General features: G+C 37.6%; 1 protein-coding gene across 6 annotated transcripts in view; it reads left to right on the top strand.

The window, feature by feature from the left end:
* The window catches only part of EXOC6 (exocyst complex component 6), an 89056-nt gene that overhangs the window by 61498 nt on the left and 11218 nt on the right, over positions 1 to 16340 (top strand). For 5 of the 6 annotated variants that reach the window (XM_030950678.1, XM_030950684.1, XM_030950680.1 and 2 more), the window contains one exon: positions 2983 to 3056. In XM_030950678.1, the coding sequence (XP_030806538.1) occupies positions 2983 to 3056 (74 nt within the window). Of the gene's footprint in view, positions 1 to 2982; positions 3057 to 5556; positions 5712 to 16340 lie in introns of those variants that run through there. The other variant, XM_030950681.1, reaches the window with a different exon arrangement.

The raw sequence follows: 16340 nt of genomic DNA, 5'->3' as shown, positions 1-16340 counted from the left end.
AAGCCAAACAACAGCCAGCCCCCTACCCCTGCATTTCTTCTTTAAGCCTAGAATGATTGTAGGGGGTGAATATTTTAAAAGATGTATATATGACAGTGTTTCATTACTATCTAGAAAAGGGCCCTTAGGACAAAGACATTAAGAATGTTAATCCTGTTCTTATATCTTCCTAATATGCTGTGCAGTAGAAAATATTTAATTAGCTTTGTAAAATTGTTAGCAGAACTTAAAAGCCCTGTGCTGAGGGTGGAGGGGGAACTGTCTGACTGTTACCATAAGTAGATTATCTTTCTGCCCTCTGAACTCATGAAATTATAATAATGAAACAAATTCTATTGTAGTCACCTGTCAGAATGTTCCAAATGTGAGAATAAATGTTTGTGCTATATATAATGAGTGTCCCTAATGTTGTAAATGCATTCGTAGTATAAAATTGTAGTTTAAGAGAACAAAGCTTGTACAACAATTAGGTTTGATACATTATGTACCTCTTGTTCTACAGCTGAAATGCTACTAGGTATTAAGTAGAGAAACAAAATTGTTCTGTATTATTTAATGCATTGGGATAAATTCCAAACTCTCTTAGCTTGAGGAGCGCATAAAAGATGCAAATATTTGCCCTGTGGCATGTAAGAGTATTCTGCTGTAGGAAGCTGTCTCCCAGAGTATAAAGTGCCAAAAGCTAGCTGAAAAAACTTTCTGAAGGTCACAGTTTTCAGTTATATTTACTTTTCAGTTCTGTAACCCTTTTTTTGCCATTGATCTTCTTTCTCCCAGTGCTAGCTATAGTTGTGGAGTGGCTGGAAGAGCTGAGATTCTGGTGGGGGAAGCTGATGGCAGTGTACTGTGTAAGAACAGAAAGTTAGGATCAGATCAGATCATCTGGTGGGCCTTACCTTTCTGCTTTAAGGGGTGTAGAAAAGACCCCTTCTGACCATCATGCATATCCTCCTTATTAATGTGCTGCCATAGCTCACAGCTCATGTATCTCTTCTCATCTCTTTGCTGTGGAGCTTTGCTTAGGATTCCCTGCTGGAGTGTGGTGTTCCATTTTAAACTCTGGGTTTGGCTGACCTCAGAGCTCAGCTTTGCTGTCCTTAGAAAGGGTGTTCCTAGTGGCTGTGAAATACCTGCAGAGGACAGCCATGCAGGCACACAGGCTTCAGCCTAGGTTGTTCAGTAGAGTGCCTAAGGTTCCTAGGATTAGGCATCTTTGTAGTTCTGCAGGCTGCAGGTGATTGTGCAAGCTGTTTTGTCTTTCCTGATTTAAAGAGTTTATTATGAGAAAACTCTCCCTATAAAATACTGAGTGTAAGGTATGTTTTCTCTACTGTTTTCTTTCTTTTTTTTTTTTAGGCCATGTTTATGGTCAATTAAAATTCCATGAAAATGCCTCTAGAAAGTCGGTGTTACTTATAAAGTAGGAAGACCAGACAATTTAAAATTCACGCTTGAATACAGTAATCAGTGAGCATTTACCAATGTTACCAGTACTTATCTGTGACATTGCAATGGTCTCCCTAAGGCATTTAATTGTTATTTTTTTCTTTAGTTGATAAAGAGTAAAAGTTCTATTGCAGTTGAATTCATTCTCCTATTACATGACTCTCATAAAATAACTTTTGCACTAGTGTAATACAAGTAATAAATTCTGCTTCTACTGGTAAAGCTGCTACTCTAATACCATATCCATCTATTACTAAGCTATTTTTAAGTATTCTGAGATGGTCCTAGTAGTTTCTTGTACCATTTAAGTAAGAGTCTTTATCTAAAATTGTGTTCCATATAGTCATTTTTAGACTTGTGAAATAGTCCATCTGAATTCATTAGTCTGCTTTAGGTTGAAACCATGTCTTCAGAAGTAAATGTTTGAGGCCATTACTTTACCATCATGTTAGCTCAGACAGCAGTGGTTTTTTGAATTTTACCTCCAACATAATCCATGTTTTCTAACTAGCCATTTAAGAAAATATATTAAGGATTTCATATAACTTCTAAATGTTAGTATTAAGAACTGTAGAGTTTGGCACTGGGTCTGGAAATTGGATACATATGTTCTGTTTCCTCTACCATTGAATGACCTGTTTCTCAAACTTGGAAAAAACTATTACCTTTCACTGCCTTGGATGCTCTTCTCTGAAGCTTTTGCAGTGGTATCTATTTTGTTTTGTTGAGAGTTCTACCTGAAGGGTATAAGAAAAATACTCTCAAATTCTTTTGAAATAAGGTATCTAAACTGGGTGAGAATGTGAGGCAGTTTGTTTTGTCTTTATTATTAACTTGTGACTGGAATAATAACAACAAAAAGTGTTTTTATTTTTAGGTTTAACAACTATTGATCTTTTCCTGGTTTATACAAGTGGTTGACTTTCTTTCACTTTCCGTGTTGCCATTTTTTGTATTATGAATATATTTTTGCTTGCCAATTTTGACAGCCAATTTTGGGTTCAGAATGAGCAGTTGTTCATTACTGATAAGCAGGCTAAAAGGCATGAGCAGGCATTTCAGCTCTGTACTGACCATGGCATGTGGGGCTTTCTACCTGTTGCCTACACATGAAACCAACTCCCGCCTTAGTGTTTGTTCTTTAATGATGTTTGGCTGGAAGTGAAGGTTTGCTGTAACAAAGGCGGATGTCTGAAAACACATTGACAGCCATGGAATTGGTATTATTTTGAAATTCTTCAGTAATCATACACCTCAGGCTAAAAAATATCTTGGTTTCTGTGGTTGTAGCATTACTACTGGGTTAGAACTTGAAGCAAAATTTCTAATAATACTCCTAAAAGTGTTATTCTTTAGGATTATTGGAAAAACTGTCAAAAGGTTGTTTGTTGGTTTGTTTGGTTTTAATCACTGTGAGTTGTTAAACTATTCCTATGAAACTATGCTACCTAGCATTTATGTTGCATAGAGCTTGATTTTTCTGTTAGACTAAGAAAATAAATCTACATCCGTAATATCTTAACCTTTTTTTTGCAGTGTTTGCTAATTCTGAGCCTGTGCCAGGATTCCAGGGAGACACCCTGCAGTTAGCTTTCATCGACCTCAGACAAGTAAGACACTAGTTGGTGTTTTTTGTCCTTCTAATTTCCCCTTCTGACCAATGCTGAAGTTATTAAATTCAAGAACCTTTCATGGTTTTGCATTCCCATGTAATTAGTTGTGAAAAGCAGTTATTTGAAATGTTGTTAGTGGCAGTATTCCCTGTAATTTAGTATAAAACTGTTTCTCCAGTGTGTGGTTAGGGGGCACTGTGCTACTGGTAGTACTGTTAAAGGAATATTGGATTGAATTTTGGTCCTAACAATTTTGTAAAGATGCTGTGATGCCTTTTTGCAAGAGTGTACATGTCATCCTGGTGTGTGCTGGTTTGATTCCATTGTGAGCATTTGCTCCTGTCTACAAAACTACTCTCTGGATAGCAGAATCAGGCATCATATTATTTAACATTTTTTAACATTATTTCCTTTCCCGAATTTGTTACATAGAATTCTTTTAAATTGTTGGAAAGCAGCTTTATTCCAACTGGATGATTTTTATTCTACATAAAATTCAATTTAATTCTATTTTAAATGCTGTAATGTTGGAAGCACTTTTCCACAGATCTTGCCAAAAGGAAAGTTTTCCCAGACTAAAATGTACTAAAATCTTGTAAATTTGGACATTAGAACCACCATAACAAAGGATCTTCAAAACCTTTTCGTGCTTGAAGTTAGCTTTTACAAAGGATTTAATATTTCACAAAATTGTAAGTATCATTTAAATGGTGAAATAAGTAATTTACTGCACAAGGAGGATCTTTACCCTTCTGCAGATGTTGGTGATATTTTTCAGTGCCATTATGAGCCTACCAAAGTCATTAAAAAATAAGAGAAAGTAGAAAGAATTCTATAACAAATTATATAGTAAGAATATTTATGCTTTTGATAATTTAGTAGATTTTTCACGACAAGATTATTAAAGGGCATTTCAGAAGGGAAGATTCTTGAGGCAAAAGTATTCAGATTTCTCCTGGTAGTTCGAAAGGACTTAATAAAGTGTCTTTTTAAATGAAAAAGTTAAAAGGTAGGGTTCTCTGTTACGTTCTCACAGTAATATAATAATGAACAATATCTGCTGTGGGATAAGAGTGTACTATGCGAGAAGAATACAGGATTATGGTTACAAGATTTGTTTGTGCCACAAGTCTTGCCTTGACTAGCAGCCTTCCTCTTTTGGATTCTCTTTTAACTCTGTTTTTATTGTCAGTGTTAAAAGAGACTAAACGTCTTCCAATTTGTACTTAGATCATTTCATTTGAAGGGAAAGGATGTTGAGATTTTGGCACCGTTTCTGTCATCCACCTAAGTGGAGTTCTTGCAGAGTCTATGTTTGTTTCAAGGGAAAACTTGATTTCCATACATGCAAGAGGGCAGGGTGTGTACATACTTGCTACAGGAAATAAAGATTTTCGTATGTTTTAAGCACAAACTGGGGAGTATGTAACTTAAATAGGTATTATGTTGTTTATGATAGCTCTTCATTTATGTTAGCAATTATATTTAGAGTTCTCTCAAGCACTTTACAGAGGATGCTCTGTAGGTCATGTGGATTTGTTTGACTTAATATACTTTATAAACAGGAAAAGTTTGAGCAACAGTCTGTTGGGTTGCAACTGCAGCTTGCAGATGTAGAACAGTTCTAGCATATTTGGTTTGGTTTTTACTATATTTTTGTGTGCATCACCAAGAGGTATTTCAAGCACACATCAAGAACTCCTACCATTTAGTAAAGATTTTCAGTGCTTTCCCTCTTCTCCTTATTTGTGATGCATTTCTGTCTTAATAGGGTAGATGACAGTTCTTTTCAAGAATACTTAGAAAGGCAACAGTGCCTTTTTCAGAAGGTTCTTATAAAAGGTCATGCTTCTGTTTTTTAGTTTGAATTTGATACTTCTTCATGAATTGCAGGATATGAAAGATAAGGAAGTAGGTCCAGTGGTCAGGTTTTACCTGCCCACCCGGACTGTGCCCTGAGGTCAAACTCCTGATATTGGCTGTTTGGTACAGAGGAGCTGATGACAGGTAGGGGCTGATACAAGGGGGAAAGCTTGAACCGTATCAAAGCTAAAAGGCAGGAGATTTGGGACTCAGTGAGAGACTGTAGCTAAAAGATGGATCAGCAGGATTGCCCTCTTCTTAAAAAGCAGCTGACCTGCAAGGGAAAAGACTTTATCGTCCTGCCAATCACATGGTTGCTAATGGAAGCCAGTTATCTCAACAACAGCTACTCACTCTGTGCTGCACTAGTGCAGTGGGTAAGATTAATGAGGATTGGGCAGTAGCATATTATAGCACGTTTTACTAACGAAGTAAAGTCACTTACAGGGAGCCAGCTTGGAAGACAGAGAGAGGAGCTACACCTGAATGATTACCATGTAGGGAGGGCCAGCTTTGAGAAGAATTGCCATAGGTATTTTCAACCTAACCAGTTCTTGATCCTCTCTTTCCCTGGAGACAATGTGTAGGCAGCATGTTGCCCCCAGCAAGCTCACTTTCCTTCTTCCTTCCACAGACATAGAAGAGCAAACAGAAACAGCTGGGACAAGAAAGAGTTGTGTCTAAGAAGACAACAGTAGTTAGTAGCAGGAAATCTAAGAGGACAGAAATCACAAAGGAGCAAGCACTAAGCAGTGTCCCATTTGAGCCACCTCTGTCTCTTTATACTATTCTCCATTCAGGCTTTTGTCATACTTAACATGCTCTTTAAAGATCTCTGTAATCTGAAGAAAGCCTAGTCAATAAAGATTTTTGTGCTGTTTTTATCACCACAGTATCTCAGCATCTTACACAAGTGACTTGGTGGGGTTAGCTGATCCCACTTGATCATCTAGAAAGAAACTTGCAGTTCCAGCTAGCTTAGCAGGCAGAAAATTGGGGCAGATTCATGGATCTGTGCAGCTGCAGTAATTGTGTCATGCCTTATGCCACTTGTCTTAGCATATGACCTGAGGTCACACCTATGTGCACCCTTTGACCCCACTTAAAGCCATTGAGGGGCCATCTCAGTAAGGCAGTTATCAAAATGGCATGTGCTGCTTTACAGAGACTGTCTCTGGCATCTTGAGGAGATGACCCAGCTCTCCTGCAACTTGTACTGCTTTCTGACAATCATTTCTTGCTACTGTCTGTACAGGGAACCTGGGTAAGTAGTGCAGTTTATTCCCTAAAGTGGGGAGGAATAAACTTTGGGGATTTTGCTACCAATTCAGATCCTAGGTCAATTGGAATTAACCTTCTAAAGTAAACAAGTCTTTGTTTGTCTTACTTGAATTGTCTCTGAGGAGGAAACACAGGCTCTGACATGAATTAGTTTTTTCCCAGTTATGATCTGTTCTTTAGTGCCTAAAGACTAGGGTTACAGTTCTGGAATGTGAGGCAGTTTCTTGTATGGCCTGTACACTTAAGTACTGGGAGGATAAGACATGAATATTATAATTCGTTGTTATTCTTTGGAGAGCCAGCGTAGTATGTAGTGGACAAGGACAATAACCTTGTGGTAGGCTGAGAGTTCAGCAGTTGCTCTCCTAGGCCAAATGTCCTGATTCTTAACCAAGTGAGTGCTAACAAATACCTGTTCTTCAAATCAAATTATTTCCTGCAGAGATATAACTAGGCTGCCAACATAGCTTGACTTTGTTTTACTTTTGCCAAGTTGTTCTTGATGTTTCTGTCAACCATCAGCACTGCTTAGGGGCTTCTTCCTCTACTGTCTCATCTCAAACAAGTACTCATCTAGCTTGATGATTTTTGGAATTTCCTTATGTTGCTGGGTTGAGGAGAACTGTGTCTTATCTGTATTCTTTTGGCACTTAAGTACATGTTAGCACCTTCCAGCTGCTGTCAGTGTTGGTCCTGCATCGGGGAGCCGTCTCAAATGAAAATAATCATATGCTGTTGGTAACTGCAGAGTTAAGCAACCACAAGTAGCAGTATCTCCACCTACATGGCAAACAGAGTTTACAGTCTGATAATGGTGTTCTTCAGATGGAAGACCAAGGGCTGTGATCAACAATGTCCATAAACTCTGCTTAAGCATGGGGGGAAATTTTAGAAGATTTTCAGCAGTTTCTGTTTGTATTTCCTCAAAGTTAGAGATAAATTGAACACAAAGTCATGACACAATCAATATGGTTAATATAGAGAGTAATTTATCATAGAAACATTAGAAGATACATTTTTGTCAGACTTTTGTTCATGATGTGTGTACATAAGCATGTGTCACTTCTGGGAACTGAAGTTATTGGTGGTACATAACAGGTATTCCATCAGCAAATTGACACCTGATATTTAGAAGTATAATACATTTTCTTCTGATTCCGAATCATTGGTGGTTTATTTGGTTGCTTGTCCATTTATACTGGAATGTATTTTCTGGTGAGAAATATTGCTAACCTTGTGAACTGTAGTGTTCCATGCAAAAAAATGTAATGTAAATTTATTTGAAAGAGGAAATTGTTATTCCTACTTAATATAGTCCTCTTCTTTCTTCCTATTCATTACTGAGACATAGCATTGTCATTCTGATAAACTCAGAAGTAACTCTGAGGCAGGTAGGTAGGAAGTATGTAACCGACCACTAGGCTTCCATCCCGGACGCAGGATTTTCTGACACTAAAGGCAGGGTGACAGTTCAGTCTTCCCCACTGTTATGCTTGTAGTGTTTAATTTGAATTAATTTTCTGTGGCAGTAACTACGTTTCAGCTCTGGCTTGTCTCCGATTCCCAAATGTGCAGCCTGCCAAAGCTCTTGCCATCTGTGTTCCCATGGAGAATGCTCTTGAGCCCTTCAGAGAATAAGTTGCAGCCTATTCTCAAACCTGTTGGCCATAACTCTTGGAGGCTGAGGGCTCACAAGGTGTGCTCTGGCTTCCTTTACAAGCTGCCAGCCCACAGAGTGCCTAGGCTTTGAAATTAGCGGGGTACATCCACCCTGACCTCTGTTCTGAGTCTTGAACTGAAAAAACATCAGGAGTTTTCAAGAGGGAGAAATCCCCAACAGTATGTTTAGGAGTAAGTCTTAAAAACTTCAGAGTTTGAAGATAAAAGTAAGACTTTTTCATAAGGCAACGGTTGGAATTTTTAATTACAAAGTAGTATAGAGCATTTCATCTTTTGCTTCCTGAGGGAAATGGTTGCTGAGACTTTCATCTTCACAGAGGCTTTTTCACAATGCTTACTGATCCCTTTCCCCCTGTTATGCACTCCCCAGCTTCTCTGAAGAAACAGAGGAGCATGTTACATCTGTAACGTGAAGCCCAGCCTCAGGGTGCTATGTAATGGGATTTGTGCTTCTCTAGTTTTCAGTGCAATGCTGCTTATTTAGCTAAAGGAAGGAGCTCAGGTTTCAGACAGCAACAAAGCAGGAGTTGCATCTCCCTGGATTTCAGAGCATAGACCCTCACTTTGCTGGAGGAGGAAGGCAATTCTTCCTGGACTTTCCCTTCTCCATAAATTGACTTGGCACTAAGGCAGGAGGGCTTGAGGCACACTGTGAGCAGAACAGGCACAAGTCGACGTTCAAAATCTCATGTATTTACATCATACAGTGGTAGCATGCATATGCATCTCTGGGTTTTAAATGGCAAAAGTTATTTGAGTATGACTGCAAGCAAAATGTGCATTACCTGGCTTGCAGGAAGACACGATATTTCTTCAGAGTACTATATTCTTCCAAGTAAACAGGAATTCTTGACACAAATGCGACAACTTGTTTGTAAGTACTTATATTCCCCAATGGAATCTCTTTTGATTTCTCCTTCTCAGCTGTGTTCTGCAAAGCTTGTAGTTAATCACAGTAGGCTCAGATCACAAGCTATGTGTATAGATATTTGTGAGGAAGATCTCAATCAGTGCTCTGTACACAGAAACAAGCTGGCTCATCACTGAGATGGGATTTATACCTGCCAGCTGGTAAGAATTAGGAAGCTTGGGAAACAAATGCACAGAAATTAGCAGCAGGGGGTCAAAAACAAGCACAGCTTTGGATTCGCTATCTTGATAAGGATTTGCAGAATCAAAGCAGAATGGCAAGTCAGTAATTTCCTGGTAGTAAGTATTCCTACCCTGTAAGTGCCAGAAACTAAAACCACACAGGCTGGGTATTAGGTGCCTGTGTATTCTTTGGGACATTAAATTATTTGTCAAATTCGGTGTGAAGCAGATTGTATCCAGTTCATGTAAATGCCCCTTTTTCAGCAGAGAAGTGTAAATAACATGCTGATCATGTACCAGGTTTTTGCTCTAGATCATGGTGTACTAACAATGAGGGGCCATACTTGAAAACAGGTTTGAAAATCTTGAAGTAACAAATGCTGTTACTTCACTAGCTCTATCAATACCTCATTTAACAAAAGTGTTATACATATGGCTGTTTAACTACAAGATACCCCATTCCATCTATGGCAAAAACCTTAGTATCTCCAAAGGAAAATATAATATATTGTGCACAAAAGGCTGTGAGGTGTAAAGATGTAATGTGTAAGCAGAATGCCATCTCTTCATCAACAGTAAGGAATGGCATAGGTACCTAAATCATGGAAGTTATAAAAAATTTTAAAATTCCTTATTGTTTCTTTAAGCTAGTTAATTTAAGGGATACAATTTTTTGAGTTCTCCTTATACTTAACAAGATACACACAAGAACTAAATGAGCCAACAAGAAATCTGTACTATATATTTAGAAACTACACAGAAATTGGGAAGCATTGACTCAGTTTGACTTGGAGACCTGCGGATACCAGTCTTTGAATAAGAACATAAGCCTCACTTAGGGCATTTCATTTTGTTGTTCGGTGATTTTATAATTTTGGAACTGAGACAGGAAATCACATTTATTGATCTTGTTTGTGTGGGTGAAACACTTGACTTAGAACTATGCGGGGCAGTTTCATCTTCTAAATTGTACCATCATGGAAATCACTAAAAGTTTCACTGGAAAGGTTGATCAAAGCAGATATGAAGGGAAAAAAAAAAAAGAAAAGAAAAAGTTGGCAAAAGCTGCTGTCAAGACTATTTAGATGGACATATCTGAATCTCTGTCTGAATACTACCAACTGTCACATTTAATCAGCTTTAAGCTCTTCTTGGTCATCATTACTTTTGCAAGTCACAGTTTAGAAATAGTTAATCAATTAATTCAAAACCTAGAGAGCTGTTGTTATGATGAAAACTTCATATATCTGGAAAACCTTTCAGAAGAAAGAAAGCTCATCCCATAGTTGCAGAGGAAATTCATATAAGACCTAAATGGAACCTAAATTTTATCCTTGGTAGTTGAAGTGAAATCCCTAGAATACTCTGCATGTAATGTTAGAACCCAAAGGCTTCTGTTTCCTTGGGCATGACACTTAATTTCTTTAATAACTGGCATGCTGTGGAATGCTTTGTGAAGCAGCCATTCCCAATGACATTATGAGAGAAGGCACTAAATAAACTTTATCTGGAGAAGGTTTTATTCTTTCGCAGAAGGACCTGTTGGTAGGAAAGTTTCAGAAGGTTCACTTCCAGATAATTTCTCAATTAACAAATATCTTCCTTCAATTAGAAGCTGGTCTGTGTGCCTGTTATGTTTGTAAAATCCTACTTACTCTTGGAATCACTGATATACATTCTAGTCAGTGAAAGTTATTCAATGAAATGAAGATTCTCTTTAGTAATTCTTCTGCTAGCAGTTTTGCTCCCATCCAGTCCTTGCCTTTGTCATGTAAGAAATTATGTATATGCAAGGAAGAAAGATTTGGGTGCAAAACTTTCCAGACTTTGTGAATATATTATGTGAAGCTGTTGTCTTCCTGCTGACAGCCAGTTGCTGCAAGATCTCCACCATTGTGTCTGGGTCCTTCTGTAGCCCTGAAGTGATGGATGGAGTTCAGTTTTGGAGCCCCATCTCCCCAGTACTTCCTCTGAATTCTGTGAGCAGTGTGTGGTTCCTGTGAGTAATGAAGAAGCATTGTTAATTGAGCAACACAAGAGAAGAAAATTATTGGTTTCCTTCAAGTTACATGTTATTTGAATTCTCTTAGTGTTTCTAAGTCCTACTCTCCCATCAGGGAGCCACGGAACTGGTAGCTGTGTTAGTGTATTAAGTAATTTCTGCCCCAAAATCACTTACATTCTCCAGCCTTATATAAACTGGGGGTACCACTGGTATGTAGTATGTACTGAGCAGCACTACTAACCCTTTAACCCTACAGATTTGCCTTCAGTATTTTTTTTCAGTTGCATCAATCAACATACTTAGGTTTCATTCCTTTTCTAAATTATCTGTCAATCACATGCAGCAGACAGAATACTAAATTTTTTTTCCTTTTGCTAGTTTCTTCTGTGAAAAAGACAGTCTGTCTCATCTTTGTAAATCACTGTGATGCAAATATAAAATCCAGTAAAATCAAAGGAATGTTTTACATCAGTAAAGCAAGACTTTTTCTCTGCTTCAGAACAGTAACAACACAATGAAGGAATTGCATGGACATAGTAGGGCAATGACTTGAATTGGTGAAATGTAGTTAATGAATGTTTATTCATTTGGATCATAGTATCTTAGGAAAAAAGATCATATGTTCAAAAGTGTTTATATAGGGTGTACCATAATGTGACACTGATCTGCAGTTGGCTGTCTTAGAACTGCAGAAATAGAAATTAAAAAGTATTACTCTGTCTAGCTAGACTGCCTTCAGTCAGTCAGTGAAATTTGGGAGATGAATGTAATACAAAGATACCATTAGCTGGCAAAAGAATCATTGAATTTCATCCTGGTTTATTATAACTGGTTTCTGAATGAAGTGCACTAATTGTACTGTAAGCAGTATGACTGAACCAGCAGGTTCTTAGGCACAGCTTATCATATATGTTACCATTTATGGCTCTTATGAGTGTGTCAGGTTTGGAGCAATTTATACTTTCACAAATTGTGCTATTTTAAAGAATAGTGGAATAACAAAATTCACATGAAATATTCACGTATAGATTGTGTCCTTCTTGCAGAGGACTTTATCTAGAGAATTAGTAGCAAAGGAACAGTGCAACTTAAAAGACCCTGCAATTACAGAAAGTGTGACTAAAGAGTGAATAATAACAGAAATGCAGGAACAATTCAAAATATGAGTAGATGGAAGCACTAAATGATGGGGAGAAAAGAAGAACTTAAAAATATGGGATGAGGTGAAAAAAGATAAAAAGTCAATTTGTGTCTGTAAATGTACTTTATTATTCTTACCTTTCTCTTTCTGTGTTTATAATTTTCCATGGTTTATGCTGAGATCCAGCAAGAACATTTCTTTTTTAAACAGTAGAAATTTGAAGAGATGTTTTTATCCAAAGAAAAGAAAGGACTTTCAGTACACAGTTAATGGTGTTTAAAGTCCCTAAAACCATGGGCTTGCCTTATTCCCAGGAGAACTCAAGCTTTCCCAGTTTTAGTAGTGTGCCTCCAGGAAATCGTTCAGAAGGACACATAATTAGCCCACACTTTCCAGAGTGCACAGTGTAACTTGATGCAGTTAAACCAGAAGACAGTTTTCATCTTTTGACCCTGTGTCAAATGTGTCAGTTGAGTAGCTTACCTGAGATCTGTAAGACAACATAGGCCATCTGATATTTTCCCATAGAAAGGAACATGCAGTAGGACACACACAAAACCACAATTCTGAAACTTATTTATTAAACTTTTAAAACTTACTTATTTTCAAAGTAACAGAAAAAGTGGCCATTGTAAGTGGCACAACTCAATGCATTGAGATTCTGTTTCTTTTTGCCAGTCTGAAGTTTAAAGAAATATGTTTGCCCTTGCTTAGGATGTATGAAAAGGACAGAAGTGGCTCTTTCACTTTAGGCACTAACAAGATATTGAGTCCCCTGGAAGGGTGAATGTGATACTGTCATTCCAATGCACATCCAAATGATAGTTCTGGGAATGGTAAAATATTTAGTATAGTGTCTATGTCTACATCTTGCATCCATTGACATGCAGAATAGTTGAAAGAGTTCACAGTGAAATGGAATAACATTGAATAACTCCTAGACAGAAATGCCCTGGTAACTGTGTGGGGTGGGGTGGTGGTAGTGGTGGTTTGTGTGTATCAGGATGAGGTGGCTGCAGGGGGGACCTGTGTAACTGATATAGAAAAGGCACAAGCTGAAAACTCGAGTGACACTGTAAAACGGCCCTCATAGCTTAATTAAATAAAACCAATAATGCGATTTAAACTTCTTTGAGTTAAAATTACTTTAATAAGGGTGTTAATTACTAGAGGATTAACGCTGCTTACATGTGATAATAGATCTGGTCAGTCAATAAAGGGTGAGAATAATGTTCGTTTAAGAAGCAAAAGAATCTAGCACAGGATTACTCCCTAGAAAGGGATAACATTTCAAAGTGGCAAGTAAAATCAGGGGAAGATGTTTTCAAATAGCAGGAGGCATTAGAGGCTGAATTTTGCTATCCTTACTCAGCAGAAGTTCCATGTGTACTGGGATCTGTTGGAGCTAAAATATGAAGAGTAATTATTGCAAATGACATAAAATAATTTGTAATTATTCGGTCTTCCAGGAAAATCATAAGAAATATTTTTTTAGATAAAACATTTAAAGAAAATACTGCTGTAGGATTGAGGAGAAAATGCATAATCTAAAGGGAAAAAAACCATCTTCTAAGGAGAATAATTTCTTGAAGATGTATTTCTTAGAAAAGAAATTGTATTGGATTATTGCCTTTAGCAAAATGGGTTTTTTCCTAATATATTTGCAAACAACAGCCCAAGGAGAAAGATCTTTTGCAAAAACCCAATTTACAAAAGAAAATTTTGAGGTATCCAGGTTGCTGGGCTTGGAAGCCTTTGTTAAACCAAGTTATCTAGACAAGTTAACAAAACAAAACCAGGATTTTATATGGGCTATATATTAGCCCATATATTTAATAAAATGTCTTGAGAGTAATTTAATAGATATAAATAGGGAAGTAAATATTTTCTTGTAGCTGAAGAGGAAAGTGAAGGTTGTCCATGAAATAATATGAGATTTTTTTCCTAGTGATTTTGGCTTTCCTTTTAACTTGTCTGTATTTACATTCCTGAGCTACTGACTGCTGAATTCCTTGTCTAGAGGTTCTCAGGTCTAGGATAGCTTTCCCTAAGGGATGTAACTTCATCTGCTATAAAGGGTGGTTATGCAGCCATACCCTGAGTGATCTACTTTGGAAGAAATAACTATCTGTTTACAGTAAACTTATGATGTCCACATGTGTAAGTATCTGTGCCTTATGGATTGCACTAGATTTTTGTTTCTGAATGCAAACAAAATTATGCTGGTTTGTGGCCTGTTATGTCTTGAATTTCAGTGGCTTTTCACATATTCTAGCTCAGCACCCAAGATCAGCTGAGATACTTTATTGAGCAGTTGCTGTATTTGTATCTGCTTCCTGAAGAAGTGTTTCAAACAGACATCTGTATATAAAATTCTGAGTGTTTTAATGGCCGCCTAAGAGAAGAATCTGGCACACTGTGGCTGTAATTTTTTACTTTAGATATGCAGCTTTTGAGAAATGCACAGATGCTAAAAGAAACTAAACTAAAAGAAAGTTGTCAGTTAAAAAATACTTTCTCTGTTGTGTTGAACCAAACTATTTCCCCTTACCTGCTGTAGAACCTCAGGTTATCTCAGTGGAAGTGATGTGATTCATAGTACACACTGTAGATCATGGACTTCTGTGGAGATTCAATTGCTGCCGATTCAAGAGGGCTCATAAACCTTATAGACCTGTTGTATATCCTCCTGTTAAATTGAATCAATCTCTGTAGCAATGTAATTTCAGCATATTTCATAGATGTAATTTCCTCTGGTGTTTTTTCCAAGTCAGAATATGACAAGAAATGACTGGAGAGTTGGGGAGGGAAATGCCCCATTCACTGAATCCCTAGTTCCCAGCAGTGCCTGCATTGGTGGTGTCCTGGGTCTGTTCTTGAGCTGCAGCTTCACACAAAGAGCTGAAGTCTTCTCTTCCTCTGTGGGCACAAAGCTGATGCCATGGAGCTCTTGTCTTCCCATAGGCATCAGTTTGCATTTGCATGCAAGGGCTGTGTATCTAAAGCTCCTTCCTTCAGTCCCAGAAGTAACTGGACTAAAGTTTGAACTTGGAGATGCATACTTGGGCAGACTACTGCGGATGGTTAGTTCTAGGGCACAGCAACCTGACTGTCTAGATTAGATGTGTGTATACAAGGACAGTGTTGGAGTCGTTAGAACCAGCATTTGTCAGATAATGACTTCTTGTGTTATGGTGCATATACACGCTTGTAAGACTGCAGGCATCTGGAGTTACTCTTATGGATAGTGCTAAATATTAAATGTGGCAGATGGGACAAGAGTGTTCAATTCCAGAACACAGTATGGAAGTGGAAGTGAATGTGTTTTGTGTTTGAATTTTATTCTAGTTACACCAAATTAGATTAATTTTAATTAGACCCACCTCTAAACCAGAGAAGGTAGTTAAATTTTAACTTTAGATTTTTAACTTTTTGATGACATTTCTATAATGAATCATCTCAGATCATTTTTACAGGAAGAATTGAGACAAATGATACAGTTTTAATCCTCAAGAAGCTTACTTTAGGATAGTGTGCCTCGTCATATGTTATTTATGGCATTATTTCATAGACAAGTGAATAGTTTAAAGCAAATGTGTTGTGAGTCTAGTGCAATTAAAAGAGAAGTGCCTATAGAAAATTAAAGATCAAATAAACGAAACAGTAGAATTTCTTTTTAGTAGATGTCAATATTGAAGTACTACTGGCAAACTTGTGTTTAGAAAAATAACCAGAAGCCAAGTGGAAATGCCGCTGAGATTTACCTGTGCTATATTAAATGCTTCATAATTTGAACAGTTGGAATTGTGTTTTCAAAGTCTTGTCCAGGTGAGAGGCAGATGGCCTGTTCTGGGGGGCTGCACTCGTCACCCCTGTGTGCTGTTTGAGCCTGTGCACCTCTGTGTCAGGAGCTCAAAACCAGAAAAAATGGTGAATGACCTGACCATTGCATAATACACAATTTTTAATCCACACAAATTTTGCCTTTGACATAGTTTTATGCTTTGTCTGAAGGGACTTTGTGTACGGACTAACACGCTTGACAGGAGCAATTTGGCCGGAGCCCGTGCCCTCTGGAGCCTGTCTGTCTGCCAGGCTCCTGCTTTTCAAACTCTTCTCTGCTTCTAGACTCAAAAGATGGTTCTTTTGCTACTAGTCCAGCTTATTCTTTAATGATGAAGAACAACACACTTCATAATAAACATTTTCACTGTAATTA

The sequence above is a fragment of the Camarhynchus parvulus genome, chromosome 6, assembly GCF_901933205.1.
Source record: "Camarhynchus parvulus chromosome 6, STF_HiC, whole genome shotgun sequence".
In the NCBI taxonomy this organism is placed as follows: domain Eukaryota; kingdom Metazoa; phylum Chordata; class Aves; order Passeriformes; family Thraupidae; genus Camarhynchus; species Camarhynchus parvulus.
Note: the sequence above shows the minus strand (reverse complement) of the source record. Positions and strands in the feature narration are given on the sequence as shown.